The sequence below is a fragment of the Pinus tabuliformis genome, chromosome 3_2, assembly GCF_031772625.1.
Source record: "Pinus tabuliformis cultivar Carrire ecotype Pingquan chromosome 3_2, CPIR1, whole genome shotgun sequence".
NCBI classification, from domain to species: Eukaryota; Viridiplantae; Streptophyta; class Pinopsida; order Pinales; family Pinaceae; genus Pinus; species Pinus tabuliformis.
In genome coordinates, this window is record NC_142302.1 from 1,242,508,826 (window position 1) to 1,242,531,816 (window position 22,991).

General features: G+C 39.9%; 1 protein-coding gene across 2 annotated transcripts in view; it reads right to left on the bottom strand.

Moving 5' to 3' along the window:
* LOC149185235 (uncharacterized) overlaps positions 1-22,991 on the bottom strand; it is a 241,614-nt gene that overhangs the window by 74,855 nt on the left and 143,768 nt on the right. For both annotated transcript variants that reach the window (XM_089417845.1, XM_089417846.1), the window contains exons 4-6: positions 22,038-22,078; positions 21,841-21,909; positions 21,237-21,337 (exon numbers count right to left, since the gene is read on the bottom strand). In XM_089417845.1, coding sequence (XP_089273971.1) covers positions 21,237-21,337; positions 21,841-21,909; positions 22,038-22,078 — 211 coding nt within the window. The remainder of the gene's footprint in view (positions 1-21,236; positions 21,338-21,840; positions 21,910-22,037; positions 22,079-22,991) is intronic.

The window sequence follows — 22,991 nt, forward strand, 5'->3', positions numbered from 1 at the left end:
TGGCAGAAATTGGGTTTACAATGATAACACAATGTTGGCAGATGACTTTGATCTTTAAAAAAAATTCTCCGCATCTTTACATTCTGCTTCCTTGAACTGTTGACAAAATGTTGTCAGCATCTAGCTCTACTTGGGGACACGTTGCTTCGTTTAAGGAATGTGAGAATCCATAATTTTGTATCCAAGAAAACAGAAGTCCATCAAATACATATCCATTCAAAATCCAAATCATCATGTATATATAGAACATTTGTTGGAATAGAAAAATCTACTCTAACAAATCAAAACATAAAAACATAATTGTAAATGCAGGAAAGAAAACTAAGGACATAAATGAAGTCCTAATTAAGAGTGTAGGGTTATAAATACAAGACAAAGGATACCCTATGGCATCAAATGTCATCCCTATAGTATAATTTGAGCATCTGCCCATTTGTTGGAAACTCCATGGGATCGCCCTTCAAAGGATTGAGATGTAAAGAATTTGTTCCAGCAATTCCTCTGATAATATAAGGCCCAAGCCATAGACTATCGAACTTTCCATGATTGTCGAGTTTCTCATTATCGCAATCCCATAATAATACCATATCGCCAACAACCTGTAAAGACCTATTCCGAGCTCCATAATCTAATCAATTCTTCTCTGCACTAAATCTTTTTCATCTGTAAAATGTTGACGAAGCCGGTAAGCTAGAAGCTTGAGATGAACAGGTAAAGTTACTTCCAAACCATAGACAAGCTCAAAGGACTTTTCCCGATAGTCCTCTTTTCCGTGATTATCTCTGCCCATAATGCATTTTTGATCTTACTATCCCATGATCACTTGTTATCCCCCACAATATTTATTATGATAGTTATCAGATTTTTGTTACTCGACTCTGCAAGACCATTTCCTTAGGGATAACAATTCGAAGAATGAGATAGAACAACACCATACTTGAAGCAGAAAGAAGAGAACTCAGAAGAACTGAAAGCTTTGGCATTGTCTGTTGTAATTTTGGCAGGAACACCGAATCGCGTGATAATCTAATTTTCAATCAAATTCATGACAACTTTTTCGGTGGCATGCTTTGTTGGAGTGGTTTCAACTAACTTTGTGAAGTAATCATTGCAGTCAAGATCCATGAATGGTCATTACTAGAATTCTAATTAAATTTACCAATGAAATCCAACCCCCATGTTGAAAAGGAAAATCTGCTATCACTGGTCGAAGAGGCAAGGCTGTTAATTTCTGCTTTCAAGTGAAAAGCTGGCATTCCTGACAATTTCTGACAAATTTATGCAGATCTAAGAAAATGGTAGGCCAATAATATCCAACACGCAAAATCTTTTGGGTTGTGGTCTTCATCGCAAAATGGCCCCCACAAAATCCTGCATGGAACTTAGTGATAATCGTCTTAGTTTCGTCTTCATTTAAGCACCTGCGTACTATTCCATTTGGATTTCTCCATCAAGGTCATCTTTTAAGATACAATACTTGGATTCCTTTAGCCCAAGAACTCTCCTCTTATGAGCTACCAGGGGATTAAGGCACGTGAGATTTATCAAATAGTAAACAATATCCTTATACCATTCAATCTTTTCCACTTTTGAAGTTGGAGGGAAACAAAAGATTCAACCACTCCATTTTGGCAAACAACCTCTAATGCCTTTTCATTACTTTCTGTCAACATTTGAGCCAATCCTTGGCCTTTAACAAGCTTGGTTGGTCTAATTTCAAGATCATACTCCTAAATTTTGGTCACCCAAATGGCACGAGTCCTTAAGCAATCAGTTTGAGTTAATATATCTTTGATAGCAGAGTGTGGAACAAAGGCAATGACTTTGGAATAACCCACATATGTCCTGAAATGCTTAAGGGATTTGACCAATGCATAGGCTTGTTTTTCCATAATGTTGTAATTCAACTCTAAATTCCACAAGGATTTGCTCATGAAAGCAATTGGTTGCTCATTGCCATCTTTTTTTTTCTATAATAGAACACCTGCTATAGTATCTTCAGATGCGAATGAAAAGACCATAAAATCCTTTGAATAGTTCGGGTTGACTAGGATAGGTGCCCTAGCTATAGCAAATTTCCCTTTTTACCTTTAGATTTCCAAGCAAATTTAGCTACCTTCTTCAATAAACATTATATGGGCTTAGCAATTTCAGCATAGTTTGGAATGAATCTCCTAAGGAAATTAGTTTTTCCAACGAAATATTGAAGGGACTTAAGATTATGTGGTAATGGAATCTGTTGAATAGCCTCAACCCTTTCAAGGTCAATCTTTATACCATCTTTGGAGATAATGTGAGCACAGTTGAGGCAGACAGGCAGTGCAGAGGCATACATTGCAAAGTTTCAGAGACTAGCTATGATGGTATCTGAAATCTCGAAGGTGAGATTGGTCATGTTGTTTGTTAAGGGACTGACAGACTCATTGTGTGGTTGGGTGAGGGCCTATAAGCCCGTGACTTTGCATGATGCGATCTCCAGGACTAGGGACATGTTGGAGGCAGTCCCTAAGACCAAATTACCTCCCATGCCTACCTTTCCTCAAAGGGTTAAAAACAACATACCTCCTCAAAAGGAGTAGACAGGATGTGGGCAGATGGATGATGAGACCAAGAGGGACCTTTGAAGGAGGAAGTTGTGTTTTATGTATCAGGAGCCTTGGTAACCTGGACACAAGTGTTCCAAGGGCAAGGCCCACTATATTGAGGTATTTTCTGATAGCGAGCCAGAGGAGGAGGGCAAGCAAGAGCAAACAGGAGAGGAAGAGCATCATGATGCAGGGGAGGAGTCACATTATCGAGGTGCCAAGGGGGGCATCATTGCTTCACTTATAGGGGTTCTGAGATATCATACGTTGAGGATCAGGGGCACCATTCAGGGTCAGATAGTGACATTTTTGGTCAATGGTGGGGCCACCCACAACTTCATTGATGCATAGCTAGTAGACCAGAGAAGTTTGGAGATGCAGCTTTTTGAGGGCTTCTCAGTTCTGATACCTGGGAACTGTTACTGCTCAAATTAACAGGGAAGCTAAAGGGGGATCCCTAAAGGGCAAATGCTATACCAAGGACAACAAATGGAGACTTAGCCCATTGTCACCTCAGATAAGGCTCCCTACTATTTACGGACTTTCACTGATGGGAGGAGACACGGTATGTTATAGATTCACCAATAAAGGATAAATCAATAAATGGACATGGAGTGACCCAAACGATCCCTTTCTAGAAGAGGTTGAAGGATAGATCTTGCTTGCTTTCTAAACAAGGTACAATGTCTTCTAGGAGAAGGATGGGAAGGTTTGAGGGTTAGGTTCAGGGAATATGACTTGTGAAGGAGTTTCCTAATCCCTAAAATCCTTATTGAAATAAGTATCTTGGATGTTTCTTGAAGAATTATCTTTTCAAAGAAATGGGACCACATAGAACCAAGTGGACCCAACCTAGGTTAGGAGATAAGAGTTTAGCAACCAATGATGTTCTTAACCTAGACAAGGAAGGAGAAAGGATCAAAGAAAGAATTTTCACTTAAAGTTGTTGAATTGATCCTATGAGGCACTAGCCTTGGGGATACTAGGGCACAAATTGATCTCGGAGCTAGGGCTTGGTTTTTCTCACAACTCTACCATCAGAATGGCTTCAAAATTGGAAGAGGCCTTGACAAAACACCAATGCAGGAGAGGCTAGGAGATTGAACTTTTCGGACGACTATTTTGTCAGGAAAATGATGCCCTAGGTGACCCAACTTGGCTAGAACTAGGAAAAGGTGAAAAGGAGTTGATTTTAGGTGACCACCTCTTGGTAGATCAGTGCCTTAGTCTTGGGAGAATGGATTCTATGATAAATATGAATGAGGACCTTGATTCTTAGTCAAGAAGGCCTTAAGACTACCTCGTTAACCTTCTAGGACAACGAGAAGCAATCTTGCAACTTTTATACTTCGATATCCAAAAGGTGATGGCTTATCAAGATGAATTCATTGATAGAATTATCCCTAGGAGATTTCATTCAAATTACATGACCCATACATTGAGAGATGCTATATAGAAACAAAATTCCACAATATAAGCAGTAAATGCATGCAACAATTAGCCCTAAAAATAGTGAAAATCTCAATCCAATGTATATGACAAAGTAAACCAAGAATAGCATTAAAAGCATGTACTTACATGTAATAGAACATATCCAACCATCCACAATTTGACAATAGAGAAGCTCCAAGATAAGATAAACCAAATACACACATCAAAATTAATCCATAAAGCTCCAATTCATCCTCCAAGAAAAAGTGTGAAATTCTCAAGAGAAAGAAGAAATCCAATCCAAAGTGACGATGAGCAAATGAACTCATCTCACTTGTATTTATACACTAATAAGGAATTCGAATTAGTCGCCTTGGCCTACATAAGCCCCAAAAATAAAATAATGTGCTACTATCTAACTTTTGGTGACAAGCCCACCAAACTAGCTCACAAATGAAAGAATAAGCCTCTTAAGAGGTTAGATGATAAATAATACATGTTGTAGGGCCGTCAAAGAGCCCTGATGAGGTCCATGGGTGCCACAATGAAGAGTATGACCCTCAAAATTGATGGACAAGGGCTTTGCGCCTAGTTCTCCAAGCAATACACCTGTGGTGCTCCTAATGGGTGTGGGGGCACAATAATAACCTCATGGGTCTCCAAATGAGTCGAAGAAGGCGATAGATTGTCTACAAAGGCTCTAATGATGGTGTAGGGGATGCCACATCATCCTACAAGTCCTAGGTCAGCTACCAAGTGCATGGTACATCTGTGGGGTCGGCTAGGCAAAGTTGAACCAAATGCATCTTCCTTGTTCAATAAGAGTATCTCGAGCAATCTTTGAACATCCTAGGGGATCCACGGAGTGTTGTCTACTATTGTGGAGGTCCATGGCTCTCAACACACACCCTACATGGGCCAATGTAGCCCTCTGGGGGTTAGGACCTCATATAGAGAGACCAAACCCAAGATGTAGACCATTTGCAATCCTACATAAGATCAAATGTGTACCCTAGCCCTCCAGTACAACAAGTCATTAGAGAAATCGAGTAAATGAGCTTACCAACCATGGACCACAAGTGGGGACTTCATAATGGTATGCCCTTCCATAACGGGCTTCGAAATGTGCCAATATCTCCCAAACTCCAAATGGGGTTAATCAGGTTTCCTATTAGGTGGTTTCTACTTCTAAAGGGGATAATACGTTCAAGGTACATCCTTTAAGAGGTGGTGGTATGTGATAGGTAGATGAATAAAGTAGGGGATTAGAAGGGGCAACCCTAGGCCACATGTTGGGGTGCAAGGGTAGCTAATAAAAGGAAAGCCCACACTTGGGTTTATAATGTATAGGAGGGAGCAATCGTGGTACATGAGGTGCCCCGGCCTTGATTTTCCCACCCTTCTTTATATGTCTTTTGTCTTTTTTTATTTTTCTTTGATTAATTGCTTGGGGCTCAACGAGTAAGAGCATGATGTGTGAGATATAGCAGTGGATACCACCTTTTAAGGTAGAGGAGTTCATTTCCCAACAGGGGTTGGGACAATCATCGGTTCCTATATGATGAAGGAACCTCATAAAAACTATAGGAACCAAGGTGATTTGGGTAGCATCGGATGTGTTCTAGCTCTGGAATTTTGTGGAAGGGCTAGAACACATGAGATCTCCAAGACCCAGAAATAGTTTGGAGAAATTCCACCCGGATGAGGAGTTATTAAAATAATTAATATTTTTGATGGGTTCCTAAGTCTAAACTTAGGAAAATAAATATATTAATGCGTATTAATAAGAATATGGGAGAGAAAGTTCTTAGTGACGAGGATCAGGCCAGTTCTAATCGTAGCCGTTGATTAGGGACTTAATCTCGGTCGTTGATTCATCAACAAGAAAAGTATAAGAGGAGGTTCGAGGGTCAATTGGAGATACACTAAATTCATCAAAGAGTTCGATTTTTCAGGGGCGAGGTTTGCTGAGAAAATCGAGCTCGTGATCTGAGTTGCAATGAGGGGCAATTCGGCAAGGGAATTTTTGTGTAACGCCGAAGAATACATAGCAGAGAGGCAGAGAAGCACCGGGAGAGACGGCACAATCCTAGAGAGGGTGACACATAGGCCGTAGGGGCTGACGCAGGTGACGCAAAAGCCGTAGGGGCTGATGCAAGCCCTTAGAGGCAACACTGGGGAGATTCTGTGGGGCAGAGAGGGAGCGGTTCAACAAATTGACTTTTTGAACAAGGGAGGCTCACTGTGGGGGTGACGTAGCTCCTAGAGGAGGTGACGTAGTTCCAGTGCAGAGCTTGGACCAGCCATCGCTGCCCAACACTGAGAACAACTAGATCACCTGTGGGGTTTGATCATCTAGTTGTTGAATTTGTCGAAATATCTATCTCCGAATAGAGGTACTTCAGCCAGGATTTTCTCTTTTGGGTGAGCCATATCTGGTACCCTAGTTGTATTCAAGAATCTGCTTAATAATACAAACCCTTTATATGCTACACCGGTTTTCCCGAATAGGGCTTTTCCGGGAACGATTGTCCAAAAATAACGGTGTCCCTTGTGTGATTGTCTTAGTTTATTTAGTTCATGATCTGTATGTATGTGTAGGCTGCAATAGTGTTTACATCGATGTTTATGTAATTAAATAACTTGTTAATGCAAAGAACAAGTAGGAGATGTTAAACCAGTAATTGCAGTAGGTGTTTCTGATGTGTATATTCAAAAATTTTAACATAGTATCAGAACAATTGCAGATCATAGGTGACTGAAGACACCAACCAAGAAATCCAGAGAATTTGCAGCAAAAAAAGCAGTTGTCCCGAGTGACAACATTGTTCTAGAGACAGAGACGCGAAAGGAGTGACCCATTACAGAGAAGGTGACGCAGAGGCTCACACAGTGCCTGCGTCAGCACTCTGAGCCAGGTGAGGGTGACGTAGTAGCTGGGAGGAGCCCACACATTAGCTGCGTCAGCTGTCAAGGCCAATGCAGAGGCAGAGGAAGGAAGATCAGGCTCATGCAGAGCCACGTCATCTTTCTGAGCTAGGAAGGATTGACGCAGTTAGCCAGGAGGAGTTGATCTAGCCCAAGCAATGATTGCACAAAGCCTAAAGGGCTCAGATTCTTCAAGTTGTCGGGGATAAGGAAGCTGAGCAGATTTTCGGTTTGAGGAGCTGGTGGGATGCTGTTTCTGTTGGTGCAGAACAATGTCTAAGGACACTGAACCAAGGTAGAGAGAATCACTGCCTTGATAGATTTCTAGCCAAGAAATCTGGATCCGGGCTGCAACAGCAAAGGAGGATTCTAGAGGACCGATTTGACAGTTGGCCGGAGGATTTCCGAGAGGGAAATCAGGACTCAAAGGGAGTCTAGAAAGGAGCTTGTTCCTTAGAGGGTTTCTTGCGCCAAAGAATCCCAGATCCAAGTCTTGCTAGATTGACAGCAGGAGAGGGAGAAGAGAACCAGCCCTATTTTTTGAGCAGAGATGGAAATGAATGGGTTGAGGGATCAAGACAGATTGGACGGAGCATCCAATTTTGTCATCTGGAAGGCTAGGATCGTGGTAATCCTAGATAAAAATCGCATCAAGGACTATGCCTTGAAGGTGGTTGTTGTTCCGGTTGACGTTGATGCAGCGAAGAAGTACGAGGAGGCCCAGGCGGAGGCAAAATGCATGATCCTAGATGGGGTCAAGGATCATGTAGTAACACATATTGCTGAGAAGGAAATAGCAAGGGAAATGTGGGAGACCCTGACCACCTTGTACCAAGGCTCTTCCATTCAACGGAAGTGCAACAGAAGATGTTATTTGAAAATCAGCTGAGGCAATAACAAATGCAGAAAGGAGAGGAGATAGATCACTTCCTTCGCAAGTTTCAAGGGATTCACGACCAACTGACTTCCGTGGGGTCTACACCAGACACAAAGTTCATGGTCAAGACTGCCCTGAATGCAGTCACCGAAGACTGGGAGACATTTGTCCAAAGTATTTTGGGCAAAGCAACTCTCGTTGGGAGGAGATGTGGGCAACGCTTCGACAAGAAGAGCTCAGTTGATTGACCAAGGCAGAGAGTAGTGGCAAGGGAGCCTGGGACAAGAAGGAGGAGGAGGAGGATACAACGCTCGCATCAGCGGGATAGCAGGGGCAACAAAAGAAGAAGAAGGACATCACCAAGGTCAGATGCTTCAACTATGGGGAACTAGGACATTATGCTACTCGGTGCACCAGGAAGAAAGGCAAGGGGGAGGCTTCTGAATCGAAGGTTGCTACAGCAAAGGTGTGCCATGAGTGCTCATTCGCCTCTAGAGAAGAGGTGGGGTGACATGAAGTTGTAGTCGAGAGGACTACATAAGGGGGCAAGATCCTTGAGGTGCCCAAACTCTTGGATCACATATGACTACGGGAGCCCTTAACGACAGTAGCAATGTGACGAGTGTCGGTTGGAGTGAGGTGTGATGGAGCGACAGTGGAAAAGCCAAAGTGCCAAAGTCTGAGGCAGCGCAGTGGATGTTGTAGTAGTGCAAGAGGCACAAAGTAGTTGCAGCAACGTTGTAGCAGCAGAAAAGGAGCACATCTTAGCAGCAGAGGTAGCTTTAGCATCACGAGGCTTCCAGACTTACCAGGATGTCAGCTTTTGGGTGAAGTATCAGTTACTTACTTCTCAGTAACTAAGTTGTAGTGCAGCAGTTAGCAGTGGCAGTGCTATGGGCAGCATGAGGCAGTATTTTGAGAGGGAGCTGCAGTAAAGATGTAGCAGTGGCAGTGGCAGAGTCATGAGTAGCAGTACAGGAAGTAGCAGTGCAATGGATGAAGGGCATCAGGCCAAGCATCAGTAGCACAAAGGACCGATGCAGAGGATCAGTGTAATGCTTCTATGGTGAAGTGTTGCTAGAGCAAATTCCTCGCTAAGAGGGCGTGTTGATTTTGGGTAGCATCGAATGTGCTCTAGCTCCGAAATTTGGTGGAGGGGCTAGAACACATGAGATCTCCATGAAATCGTTTGGACAAATTCCACCTGGATGAGGAGATATTAGAATAATTAATATTTTTAACGGGTTCCCAAGTCTAAATTTAGGAAAAAAAATATTAATGTGTATTAATAAGAATATGGGCGAGAAAGTTCTAAGTGACGAGGATCAAGCCAGTTCTAATCTTAGTCGTTGATTAGGGATTTAATCTCAATCGTTCATTCATCAACAGCAAAAGTGTAAGAGGAGGATTTAGGGTCAGTTGGATATAAACCAAATTGATCAAAGAGTTTGATTTTTCAGGGGCAAGGTTTGCTAAGAAAATCAAGCTAGTGATCTAAGTTGCAATGAGGGGTAGTTCGGCAAGGGCATTTATGTCCAAGGCAAAAGAATACATAGCAGAGAGACAAAGAAGCACTGGGAGAGACAGCGTAGTACCAAAGAGGGTAACGCAAAGGCCGTAGGGGCTGACGCAGGTGACGCAAAAGTCGTAGGGGTTGACGTGTCACGTAGGCCCTTAGAGGCAGCATTGAGGATATTATGTGGGGCAGAGAGGGAGCAGTAGAGCAAATCGACTTTCTGAACAAGGGAGGCTAACTATGGGGATGACGCAGCTCCTATACGAGGTGACGCAGTTTCAGTGCAGAGCCTGGAGCAGTCATCGCTGCCCAACACTTGGAACAGGTGGGTCACCAATGGGGTTCGATCATCCAATTGCTGAATTTACTAGAATATCTGTCTCCGGATAGAGGTACTGCTAGGATTTTTCTCTGTTGGGTGAGCCATATCTGGCACCCTAGTTGTATTCAAGAATCTTCTTAATAATACAAACCCTCTATACGTTGCACCAGTTTTGCCGAATTGGGTTTCTCTGGGGACGATTGTCCAAAAATAACGATGTCCCTTGTGTGATTGTTTCAGTTTATTTCAATTCATGATTTGTATGTATGTGTAGGCTGCAATAGTGTTTACATCGATGTTTATGTAATTAAATAGCTTGTTAATGCAAAGAACAAGTAGGATATGTTAAACCAGTAATTGCAGTAAGGGTTTCTGATGTGTAGATTCAGAAATTTTCACAATCTCTGTTATGAAACCAACTCACAAAAAGATAGAAAAGATATATCGACTTAAAAAGCAACCTCTTCGAGGGGGCAACCTCCTTTACATTACACAAATGAACAATTCTTGGATGATCCAAATGACTAAACCTCCTTTCTATATATAGGAGTCTAAGGGATCACAATATAATCAAAGTCAACATAACAATAATAATATAAGGGAACAACAATAACAATAGTGGGCTTCTATGGGGCACACTAATAACAATATGGGGACAATAGGGGCCCAATAATAACAATAAAGGCTACAATGACAATAGTAATGGGGGAATCACTAGTCTTATAGGGAACTAACATGCCCCTCTCCTTAAAAAAAGTGTTGTCCTCAACGCTTGAGTATTTCTAGATGCTTTTGTATAAAATTCTCATCCTCCCATGTGGAATCTTCAGAGAGTAAGTTCTTCCACTTGATGAGATACTCTGAAATTGATCGATTTCGTAGCTATCGAGTTCTTGTTTTTGTTTTTGTGACTGCTTCAAGTTCCAATATGATTTTTCCTTCCTCGTCAAGTTCTGGCAATATTGTTTGAACAGGGAGCTTATCACCTATAACCTTCTTTAAACATGAAACATGGAAAACTAGGTGCACTCGAGACTCTACAGGAAGCTCCAATTTGTATGCCATGGTACCAATCTTTTGCAACACCTTGTATGGACTATAATACTTTGGTCATAATTTATTATCCTTCTTAGCTTGCTTGACGGACATTTGTCTATATGGTTGTAGCCTTAGGAATACACAGTCAACAACTAGATCAAAACCAATGTTCCACCAAGGTTCCGGGACGAGGGGGCGAGGGAGCGAGGGGGCGCGGGAGCGGCCTATGCAAAAGCTCCCTACCATTTTTTAGGAAACATGGGGGAGCGTCAGGGTCTTAAAAAATTATAAATATAAAATATAATTTATTAATTGAGTCCACAATGACAATTTGGTTTGAATTGAAAAGCTGCAAAGCATGATCATTAATATGAATATCATTTGACATTATCCAAATTTATAATAACATATAAAATAATAAATTTAAAATTCTAATTCAGCTTGGTCAAATTCTAATTTAGATTTTAGTCAGACAGAGGGAGAGCTTCAGCTTGATAAGGTAGCCACTGAATTCTGTGAAAAGGTAAATGAACAGATCAGGAACACTGCATTAGCAGTAGAAGGGGCAACTACAATGGGTTGTCCAGCTGTATTGGATCCAACAGCTAGAAAGTTTGTTATGTTATATATAATATAGACAGTACACCATATGCTGAAAGAAGAGTTTTAGTTCGAGGAGAGATGAGAAGATAACATGAAAGAGTTTCTGACAGTTTACTATCAAATGACATTGACTGCAGGATGACCATCTGCGAACCAACTTGGGTGACCAACGATAGCATGGATAATTTGTCTACCTTATTAGAGCAATGCCATGCAGTTCAAACTTCAAACTAACAGTGTATTTCAGGGGTGAAAAAAATTTTCAGACCTGAGAATTCAAGCTGAGCAACTGTGGTTTGTGTAAATTTTGTAACTGTATAAATTCATATATAACGACAGTTCCTGAGATTTCTTGCTGCCCATAGTATTTTGTCATGCTTGCAGTAAACGCATGTTAGTCTATAGTCCACCCAATTATTTCCCACATGACATAGGTGCTGCTTCCATAGTTTGTATGTCAAATGTCATGCAAATTAAAAACACAAACTGAATGTCTCATATTCTTTGCCTGTCACTCCAGTTATCTCCCCACTGTAATCCAACCATCACTTGAGAAAAAAAGGAGAAGTTTTAAAAGGGAAAATGCATGTACGTGTTATATGGTCCAACAAATTTCCATGATACTGACCCTCTAAAATAACGCTCTTTGAAACCAAAAGACAGCACAAGACGTATCCCCATACAGCACATGAGTAGCTTTGTACCACTTTAGGAAATCATAAACTATAAGCAAGGCCATTTTTTTGGGAGCATGGGGAAACGTCCCCTCAGGGAAGGAAAACATTTCCTTGGCATGTCCCCCTGAGTTTCCTCCATTTTGGGAGCGTGGGGAAATGTCCCCAAGTCCCCGGAGCGCGGGGGAGCGAGGAAACTAGACCCCTAAGGTGGGGGGCGAGTCCCCGTGTAACACTGATCAAAACGTATTTCGCTGCGATGTTGATCTGCCTGTTGTTTCATTCTATTCTGCGCCAAAGTGAGGTTATCCTTTAAGAGTTGGAGAACTTGTTGTTGATGCTCGATCTGATCTTCCACTACTTGAACCTTAGAATTTTCTCTTAAATATGATGTGATGGATGGTGGATGATATCCATAAAGTGCCATAAATGGGGTCATTTTTGTTGCACTATGGAAGGAAGTGTTATACCACCATTCAGCTACATGCAACCATTTGACCCATTGTGTCTGTTTATCAAAGACAAAGCAACGAAGATATCCTTCCAACCATTTGTTTACTATCTCAGTTTGCCCATCAGATTTAGGATGATAAGATGATCTATGAGCTAACTGAGTGCCGAGACAAAAAAAATAATTTTGTCTAAAAATTCCCAGTGAAAATAGGATCTTTGTCGCTTACAATAATCTTTGGGTTTCCATGTAGCTTTTGAATTGTTTCCATAAATGCAGTAGAAATTGTACTAGATTTAAATGGATGAGATAATGCACAAAAGTGTGCATACTTAGTAAGTCTGTCAACTACCACCATGATGACCCTCTTTCCTTCGAACTTGGGTAAATCTATGATAAAATCCATTGAAACCTCCTCCCAACATTGGCTTGGAATGGATAAAGGTTGTAATAGACCTAGGGTCTTAATTGTTTCAACTTTATTTTGTTGGCAAACCAAACATTCCACCACAAACTTTTGAATATCCGATTTCAGGCCATCCCAAAATAATTCCATCTTAACCCTGTGGTAAGTTTTTAAAAATCCTGAGTGCCCTCCTAAGGGAGAAGTGTGCAATTCCATAAGAATCTTTTGTTTGAGTTGGGAATTCTTACATAGGTATAAGTGATATGTGTACCATAACGAATCATTTTTCCAGCTAAATGTGTCGGATGTACTAGGATCTTCTTGTATCTTTTGAATGAGTGCCCACACTTCTTCATCATTCTTCCATTCATCCCTTGCTTCGTTTATCCAATCTGGTTGGATAATAGAAATGGCACAAAGCAATGCTTCCACATCCTCATCCTTTCTTGAAAGTGCATCTGCCACAACATTTTGCTGCCCTTTTTTGTAGATGATTTCAAAGTCATAACCTAACATCTTTGTGACTCAGTTTTGGTACTCTTCTAAAGATAATTTTTGTTCTAAAAAGTATTTAAGACTATCATGATCCGTTTTTACTTTGACGTGTCTTCCCATTAGGTAGGGTCGCCATTTCTCAAGTGCATGTTGTATTGCCAACATTTCCTTCTCATAAATAGCTTTGTGTAAATACTTTCCTTTGATTGGACGACTTTCGAAAGCAATGGGTCTTCTTCTTGCATTAAAACAGCAACAATTCCACAAGAAAGGTTTTTGTGAAGTCAGGTGTAGCTAAGACCGGTGCTTGGAACATTGCCTCTTTAAGATGTTCAAAGGCCTTTGTTGCTTCTGGAGTCTATGAAAATACATTTTTCTTCAATAATGTTGTTAGGTGCTGCTATTCTCCCATAATTCTTAACAAACTTGAGAATCGAGATAATACCCTGTCAACCTGAGGAATCCTCGCAGATGCTTTATGGATGTGGGGATTTTCCATTCCTTAATGGCTTTAATTTTGCTAGGGTCTACCATAACACCTTCATGAGATACAATATGAATTAGATATTTCACCTCTTGTACTCCAAAGAAACATTTAGAGCTTTTTGCATATAATTGTTTCTCCTCCAATAGTTTCAGCACCCTGTCCAGATGTTGAACATGATCCTTCTAAGACTTGTTGTAGATTAGTATATCATCAAAAAATATTAACACATTTTCTAAGGGTGGGTTTGAAAATGGAATTCATCAAACCTTGAAATATAAAAGGTCCATTGGTAAGGCCAAAAGGCATGTCCAGAAATTCATAATGACCCTCGTGAGTTCTAAATGTTGTTTCCGAAATGTCCCCAGTCTTCATTCTGACTTGATGATATCCTGAATGAAGATCCAACTTGGTGAAGTAAATTGATCCATGTAATTCATCAATGACAGGGATGGGAAATTTATCTTTAATAGTGAGCTTGTTGAGCTCCCTCTAATCTGGACACATGCGCCATGATCCATCGTTCTTGTGCACCAATACTACTGGAGCAGAAAAAGAACTCTGACTAGGTTGAAATATACCAGCGTCTAGCATTTCTGCAATCATATGTTCAATTCCACTCTTTTGGGCATAGGGATATCTGTAAGGCCTGATGTTTGGAGGAACACTTCCTGGAATCAAATGAATAACATGATCATGATCACAAATAGGTGGGAGGCCTTTGGGATTGTCATATACCTTGAAATGATTGTCAGACTTTTTGAAGATCTGGAGAAAAAGATGATTTCGATGTGGGAACCTCTAGCGAACATAATTGTGCAATTACACCTCGTTGTTCTTTCTTTAGAAGCTTTGTCATTCCGTTAGAGTTGATTATCTTTTCCAATTTCCCTGTGATACCCCTTAATTCAACTTCTTTTCCTTCTAAACAAAATTTCATAAAAAGCTCTTGAAAATTAAAAGCTATTGTACGCAAGGATTGTAGCCATTGGACTCTTAGTACAACATCAACACTACCCATTGGAATGGAAAGCATTGGGCTATTCAATACATATTCTCCCATCGATAGCTTGATATTATGGCACTTTCCAGAGTAATTTATGGTCCCTCCACTTGCAACCATCACTTGACACTTTGGTGCTGGATATAAGAAGCAATTCAATTCCTTGGCTATCTTAAAATGAATAAAATTATGGGTACTGCCTGAATCAATCAACACTATTACCTTTTTTTTCTTGATATGTCCTTCTATCTTGATAGTTTGAGGAGTGGTAATTCCAGCCAATGCATTACAAGATATGGTCGGATTCATTTCTTCTTTCTCTAGGGTTTGTTCCTGGTGTACATCTTCTTCTTTTGACATTTCTTGTTCCTTTTCTTCCTCCTCTTCACAATCTATGTAAAATAATTTCTTCTCAGCACACTTATGACCTTTAGTGTATTTTCTACAACAACTGTAACAAAGCCCTTTTGCTCTTTTTTCTTCTAATTGTTGTGATGTCAACCTTGTAGGTTGTGGAAGGCTAGGGAAAACAACACTTCCATCTTTATAGTTGTGAGTGGTAGACTTCCTGGTTGCCATAATTTTGGTTTCCATTTTTCTTCCCAACCTGAATGCCTTCTCCAATTAATCAAGTTCCCAAAGGTTAACCTCATGTTGGATGTTATCCTTTAAAGTCTCTATGAACACATCAATCCTATGGTCCTCTGGAATATCTTTTACCCTTATATTCAATTTTTTGAAGTCCTCAATGTGCTCCATCATTGAACCCTTTTGTTTGAGATTTATCAATTGGCTAAAAAAAGTGTTGCTTTCAGTATCCTCATAATGTGCTATCATTTCTTCCGTAAAAATTGCTCAAGTGACAATTTGTTTACGAGAGCAAATCCATCGATACCATACACACTGATTTTGTTCCAAATATAAAGTTGCAATACGTAACTTTTGTGTGTTTTGCACATTATGGAGATCGTAATATTGCTCCATCTGTAGTATCTATGTTATGCGATCCTTGCCATCAAAGTTCCTCATATCAATCTTTGGAACATGGTGAGTCTTCAATCCAACGTTAAAGTCTATGAAATCATGATTAACATTTCTTTTGTTCTCATCATGAGTTTCCTTTACTACCGCTTCACCATTAGTAAACATTTCTTGTAGCGACTTTGTCAAATCTGTCTTCAAATCTTCCATTTTTCCTTCCATCTTAGCTTCCACGTCTTTCTTTAAACCATCCATCTTAGCTTCCATGTCTTTCATTAAACCATCCATCTTATCTTCCACGCCATCGATCTTAGGTTCCACGCCTTTCTTTAAACCGTCCATCTTAGCTTCTGTTACTTTTTGTGAAAGTGAATTTTGTTGCAGTTGGTCTCGTAATTTTGATATATCATGTTGCATTTCTTCCTCTTCCTCATGAATCATGCTAGAGCTTTCAGGTTACTTACTAGGGGTTTCCATTTTCTTTCTTCGGGGCATTAATTAATGATAATTATGCCTCACTATGCCCTTTGAATTCCTTCAAACTAATTTTCAAACCAAACTTATGCGAAATCTTAAAAAAACCACACACCTTTTTTCACTTTGTAGGAGCTCAATATTGAATCTGATGTATCTCTAAAATTCGGGATCTCCAAGGTCTGAAATTGCGAACTGTGGTAGCCCTCTGAGTCTTTCCAACACCACCAGTCTGATCGAAATTGGATTTTCCAAGAAAGAGTTATGCCCAATCTCCCAAGATGACCTGATTATATACTTTTTCAGTAGAGTGAACTTGTACGAAGTGCCACGTGTCACTGTTTCAACCTTCGGACCTGAAAACGATGCACAGAAAACTACAGTCTGTCCTCTTTTTGTAACTTCTTATGAAATTTAAATCTGATACTCACAGAGAAAGTTATGACGATTTCCCCAAGGTCCCCTGTTTTGGATGTAATTCAGGAGCCTGCAAAAACCCTAACTTCCATAGATCAAATCTCTGAAAATATAGTGAGACAAGATCTAAAATTCGGACTCGAGGATCACCGAGTTTTCGTCTCAAATGGGTTTTTTTGCTTATAAACGACGCAAAAAAAAGTTATAGCGAAAATTCCACGATGACCTATTTCGAGCAGCGACACCCTAGAATCCAAAGTTCTGATACCAAATGTTATGAAACCAGCTCACAAAAAGATAGAAAAGATAGATCAACGACTTAAAAATCAAACTCTTCGAGGGGGCAACCTCCTTTACATTACACAAATGAACAATTCTTAGATGATCCAAATGACTAAACCTCCTTTCCATATATAGGAGTCTAAGGGGTCACAATATAATCAAAGCCGACATAACAATAATAATATAAAGGCACAACAATAACAATAGTGGGCTTCTATGGGTCACACCAATAACAATATGGACACAATAATAACAATAAGGGCTACAATGACAATAATAATGGGGGAATCACTAGTATTATAGGCATCTAACAATGGCCGTGATGATGGAGTAGAGCTTATGTATTAGCTTTTTCCCACGTGCTAAATGTGCTTGTCTCAACCATCTTTTGCATTTTGTAGTACATTTTCTTGTTAAATGTGGACAGGTATTCTTTTTCTTTTATTTTTAGCTGTATCAACCTCTAGGGCATCATTCCAGGGCTGACCCAAAGCGTGGGCAAAGGGAAGGGGAGAACTAACCCTGTGTGGACCCGATGGAGGAATGTGGACCCAGGTGGGAGAAATGATGAATGGGGTAATAATGAGTGGAAAGGGGATAATATATGCGAATGAGGTAGCGGGACCACGCAGCAACCAAAATCAAGTTTTCAAGTGAAATACCATCCCTAAAACTAAATGGTTAATAAAAGAGATCCCACGGGACTAGAATCCAAGGTTAATATCCAAAAGGGGTCTAGGGGACAAAAGAAGAGACCTAGCCCATTCTTTTCACCGAATCCTCCCATTAATCCATGTCTGGAAAGTGTCCATGATAAACAAACTACAATACTCAATTAAGAAATGGCAAAGCATACCTTTAGGTTCAAGAGGCTCATCTTCAAACATACGATCATGGCACATGGGTGAAGGACCACATCGCTGACTCAAGTGACCTAAGGTGTGGGCAAGGGGAAGGGGAGAACTAGGCCTACGTGGACCCAATGGAGGAATGTGGACCCAGGTGGGAGAAATGATGAATGGAGTATTAATTGTGAAAATTTCTAAACTGAAATTCTACAACTGCAGCAATTGATTTATTTCACCTACTTATTATTCACAATAAGTTATTTACGAAATCCCTGTAGTAAATATTAAAATAAATTCTACTGCAGTTATCACACAATAACCCAGAGAAAAAAAAACATGCACAAGAAACAATCACATCAACACAGTTATTTTTGGACAATTGTCCCCGGAAAAACCCAATGTGGGAAAATCGGTGCAGCAGATAAGGGCTTTATTAATCTTCAGCAGCAATTTCTTTTACAAGAAATGATTTTACAAAGAAACTAAAAGAAAACACCTGATACTTTCCCTTTGAGACCTTCTGACACTTTGGAGACCATGCTCCCACTTCTGCGTCACCCCTGCATCACTCTGCGTGACCCAGCATGGCTCTAAGTGGCTCTGCGTCAGTGTGCGTAGGTTTTGCGTCTCTCCTCTAGACTACATCTCTCTCTACATCACCTCCTCCTCTGTCACTGCGTCCTACTGATGCCCTCCTCTTCCTCCACCCTGCAACTCTCCCTCTGAAATCGATCTCCTCTGCATGAAAATTAGTTTTCTTTGAGATATTGAGTATTTGATGGTGTGTCTCCAAATGATCCTCAAGTCTTCTCTCATACTTTTCCTATTGATGAATCAAAGGTCAAGATTAAGTCCCTAATCAATGGCTAAGATTAAAACACACTTGATCCTCGTCTCTTAGAAGCTTCTCACCCTTGTCTTTATTAATACCCATTAATATTTTTTTTCCTATGTTTAGACTTAGAAACCCATTAAAAATATTAATTATTTTAATAACTCTTCATCTGGGTGGAATTTCTCAAAATGATTTCTGGGTCTTGGAGATCTCATGTACCTTAACCTCTCCTCCAAATTTCAAGGCTAGAGTACATTCGATGCTACCAAAAATCAATAGAGTGGAAAGGGGGTAATATATGGGGTAATCAATAGAGAGCAACTGAGGGGCATTGAGTACAGAGAAACAGAGAAGGCAGAGATTGTGTCGGGAGAGCAGCGCATCAGCCAAGGAGGGTGATGTAAAGCCAGCAAGGGCTCACGCAGAGGTATCCAAGTGCTATGTAGAGCACCAGAGGGGCCAGCGCAACTGACGTAGAGACTCCCAGAGCTAACGCAGCGCTTCTTCGGGCTGACGCAGGCCTAAAATGGTTGACGCAGGGCCCATGTGAGACAGAAAGGGGCTGACGTAGTCCAGATTGGGCAGACACTGGGGTTGCAGGCGCAGTTTTGTGCTGAAGAGCTGCCGAAAGGATTTTCCAGGGTTTCAGCCAGGAGATTTCTCTCAAACTGAGGTAAAGCTGCTAAGGAAATTATCTGTTGGGTAGGCCAGTTTCGGCACCCAAATTGTACTCTGATATTGCTTAATAAGAAAACCCACAGATAGTTGCACCAAGTTTCCCACATTGGGTTTTTCCGGGGACATTGGTCCAAAAATAATGGTGTCATGTGGTGTGTTTGTTCTTGTTTCTTTTAGTTGCTGATCTGTAATATGTTGAGCATGCACTGGTTTTTATTTTCAGTATTTACTTTGTAAATAACGTGTTAAAGAAAAATAACAAGTAGGCACGAATAAATCAGAAAAAGTGCATGAAGGGTTTCTAAACTAAGTAAACTAACAAGTAGGCACGAATAAATCAGAAAAAGTGCATGAAGGGTTTCTAAACTAAGTAAACTTAGAAACTTCAACAATGGTTGGCTCAGGTCGCGGAGAAATGGCACAATGAGCTAGTTGGTGGCTGCAAGGGGCTGCTGGCTGCCCCGCTGAGGACCATCTTAGAGAATAAAAAAAATAAAAAAATAAAAAATCTCTTAGGGATATCACCCACAAAATGGTGAGTAATAGGAATCACACTATGGAGTGTACAAGATGATCCCCAAGCTACATTTGACAATGGAGAACTATAGGATCACCGACAACTTCTTCATGGTGAACATGTCAGACACCAATGTGGTGTTGGGCGTTCAGTGGCTGTACAATAGGGTGCTACACCAGATGGAGTTCATAGGGCCAGATGAAAGAAGAATGTGTTGAGGAGCATATCCCTATACTTGTATGCCTATCCCTATAGGGATATGTACTTGTGTGACTACAAGTATATATCCCTATACTTGTATGCCCTTTGTATGGCAATACAAGTAATCTATGGCATCCCAAGTTTTCTTTTTTATTTCTCCTTGTTATGATGTGATATAGGCTCGATCATGCCAAAACACAGGAATCTAAGATTAAAAGAAGTGCACCTCCTATCATTGTAAAAACTGAGCAATTATATATAACAAATGTATATGGAGAGATGAAAATTATACTATGAAAAGAACCTACAGTTACAACGAAATTTTATATCATAATTATGGATGTAACATAAATCCTTTTCTTGCTATGAATAAATTGGCATGATAAGTACTTTCAGGGAAGCAACATCAATTAATCACTTCCTGTTATTATGTTTAACAGCAAAACAAGTATGAAGTCTGGAAAATTGAACATACTTGGCATAAGCCTTTATGATCAAGTTTAATCAGTAAAAATTGTCACTTTGTTTTTTTTGCATTACCCTGAATCATTAGCATTCTGTATAAATTTCCTAATGATTTTCCAGCCTTGGTTTATTATTTCCAGAGACTGTTCTTCCAACAAACAAAATAATGCATTGGTTCGGTAATCATCTGTAAGGATCAATGTTGAAAGTATAATTTTGGAGAAGATATTGTCAAAGGTCCAGCAATAAAATTATTACAAATAGTGGGGAAAATTCAAAAATATTGGAAAATATCAGCAAGCACAAACATCGACCTGAAAAATGGACAAATCAGTGATCTAAAATCTCTGAAAAAGCCATAAAAATTGAGATTAATTGGAGATTTTGCAACAATCGTAAGGACTAGCTGAAATCTGGGAATCAATTTCATTTAATCTAAACTTTCACATAATATTTCACAAAGCCTTCCATCCCTCTGTAAGCAACCATCAAGGATAACTGTCCCCACCAAACCTAAGGCACACTACACAAAACCATTGAGGGCAGTCACTCTATACATATACTCGACGCAATAGATCGTCCTCAAATATGGTAACAAATTTAGGAACCAAAACTTAAGAGATTTATATACTCTGGATCAGATGTAGAGACTGCAAAACATTTGAAATACATGAATATCAAAATTGAAGCTGAACAAAGGGGAGACAGAAATATTGAGAACAAACCGTGGAAGAAACTCTGATACTATGCATAGCCGCCCTGAAGAGGCCACTGCTCCCATAAAAAGAAGTATGTTTGGATGCCTCAATTTCCTCATGATTTCCACCTTCACATGAAAACAGACAGTACTCAAATTCTTTGGACCTAATGTACTTCAAAAGGAGACCCACATATAATATAATAAATTAATAATAACATCATCATTTAAATATGACAAAATATTTCTCAGGAAGCATTGCTCCATCAAAAGATTTTTTTAACAATTAAGAAGTGTTAATAGTGGGAGAGACTTCAGCTGCTCCCACAATAAACTCCTGCTAGCACCAACAGCTCACAAGCCAGCACTAGCCAGGTAACTTATGACTTAGCAAGGGCCGAGACATCTGGAGACACACTCATGGGGGTCCCACACCAAGGGAATGCCTACCCTGCTAACCTTATCACAACAGGCCAAGTGTCTCACTGGGGACTCGAACTCAGGTAGGGAGAGTACAAAATTTACCTCCCAACCACTTGAGCTATTGCCCCTCAACATTGTTGCATTAAAAAGGTACACAAGTCTTATTCAAACTTCAAACAAATGCCGGATATGAAAACAGATAGACACACCTCCTCCTGAAATGATTGCAGAAGTTCCTTCGAGTATTCCTGCTCCGTAAACACCTTAATAGCTACATCCTGCATTGGAATTCATTGTAATAGATTACAAATAGCATGTGTGGTTTTTCTCAACACTACTAAGCAATATAAAACCAAAAACCAATCTATAAAGACTTGTGAATCAGCAAGATTAGTGAGAAACATACCGAACCATACCAAAGACCATGGTACACAGTTCCACAAGAACCTGTACAAAAGTTGAGAATCTTAAACAGAGTTACTTACACAAAAGAACTGCAGAAAGTTGATAAAACGAGCTTTCTCTTAAGAAGAATTATGAACCACTATTTGACTACAAGGCTACTGCATTTTTCTGGTGAGGTAAAAAAATTCTGATTAGAAAATTAATTTGCAAGGCAGATATTTTGTCCACTGCCATGTTCAGAAGATAGCACTGGAATGTTTATGGAGTATATCTGCAAGATTGTAGCAAATATAGAAGTAGAAGAAATAAAAATAAGGTTGATAGCCTTTTCAAAACTGAAATAATGCCAATACCCACGAGTTATCAGAAACTAGTCAATGGGACTGAACGGCATCATTTAATATAAGGTACATCCACGAGGAAGTGCTTGATGCATTTACTAAGAAAAATCCAACTAGGCACAATTGTAAAGCAAAAATACTAAAAGAATAGAGGGCAGAATCCAAAATTTAACCCAACTATCTCAATCTTCCTCGACAAAAGCTCTGAAGTATCCACTGTATGACAGCAAAATTTCATGCAAAAACATCTCTAACAAATTCTGCCTCAACATTTAAATTCTAAAAGTTAAACTCTAAAAGGATTAGAGCAAACTTTTGGAACACATTTTCAAGTACATAGCATAAGTGCAAAAGCAACTCCTAACACTAATCTACCAAAAGCCAAGAAACTAAAGAGCTAGAGGATAGTAATAAAAGATAATACAGATACAAATCCATCTCAAATATAAAACACAGATAAAGGCACAACAGATCTAGAAGAAGAATGAGGAGATGAGGAAGAAGTGGTCTCCCCAGCAGTATCTTTGATTACCAAGAAGAGCCCAATACAATGTTCAATAAACTCTTAGAGAGATATGTGTAAAAGTCATCTTATCCTTGAACTATATTTTAGA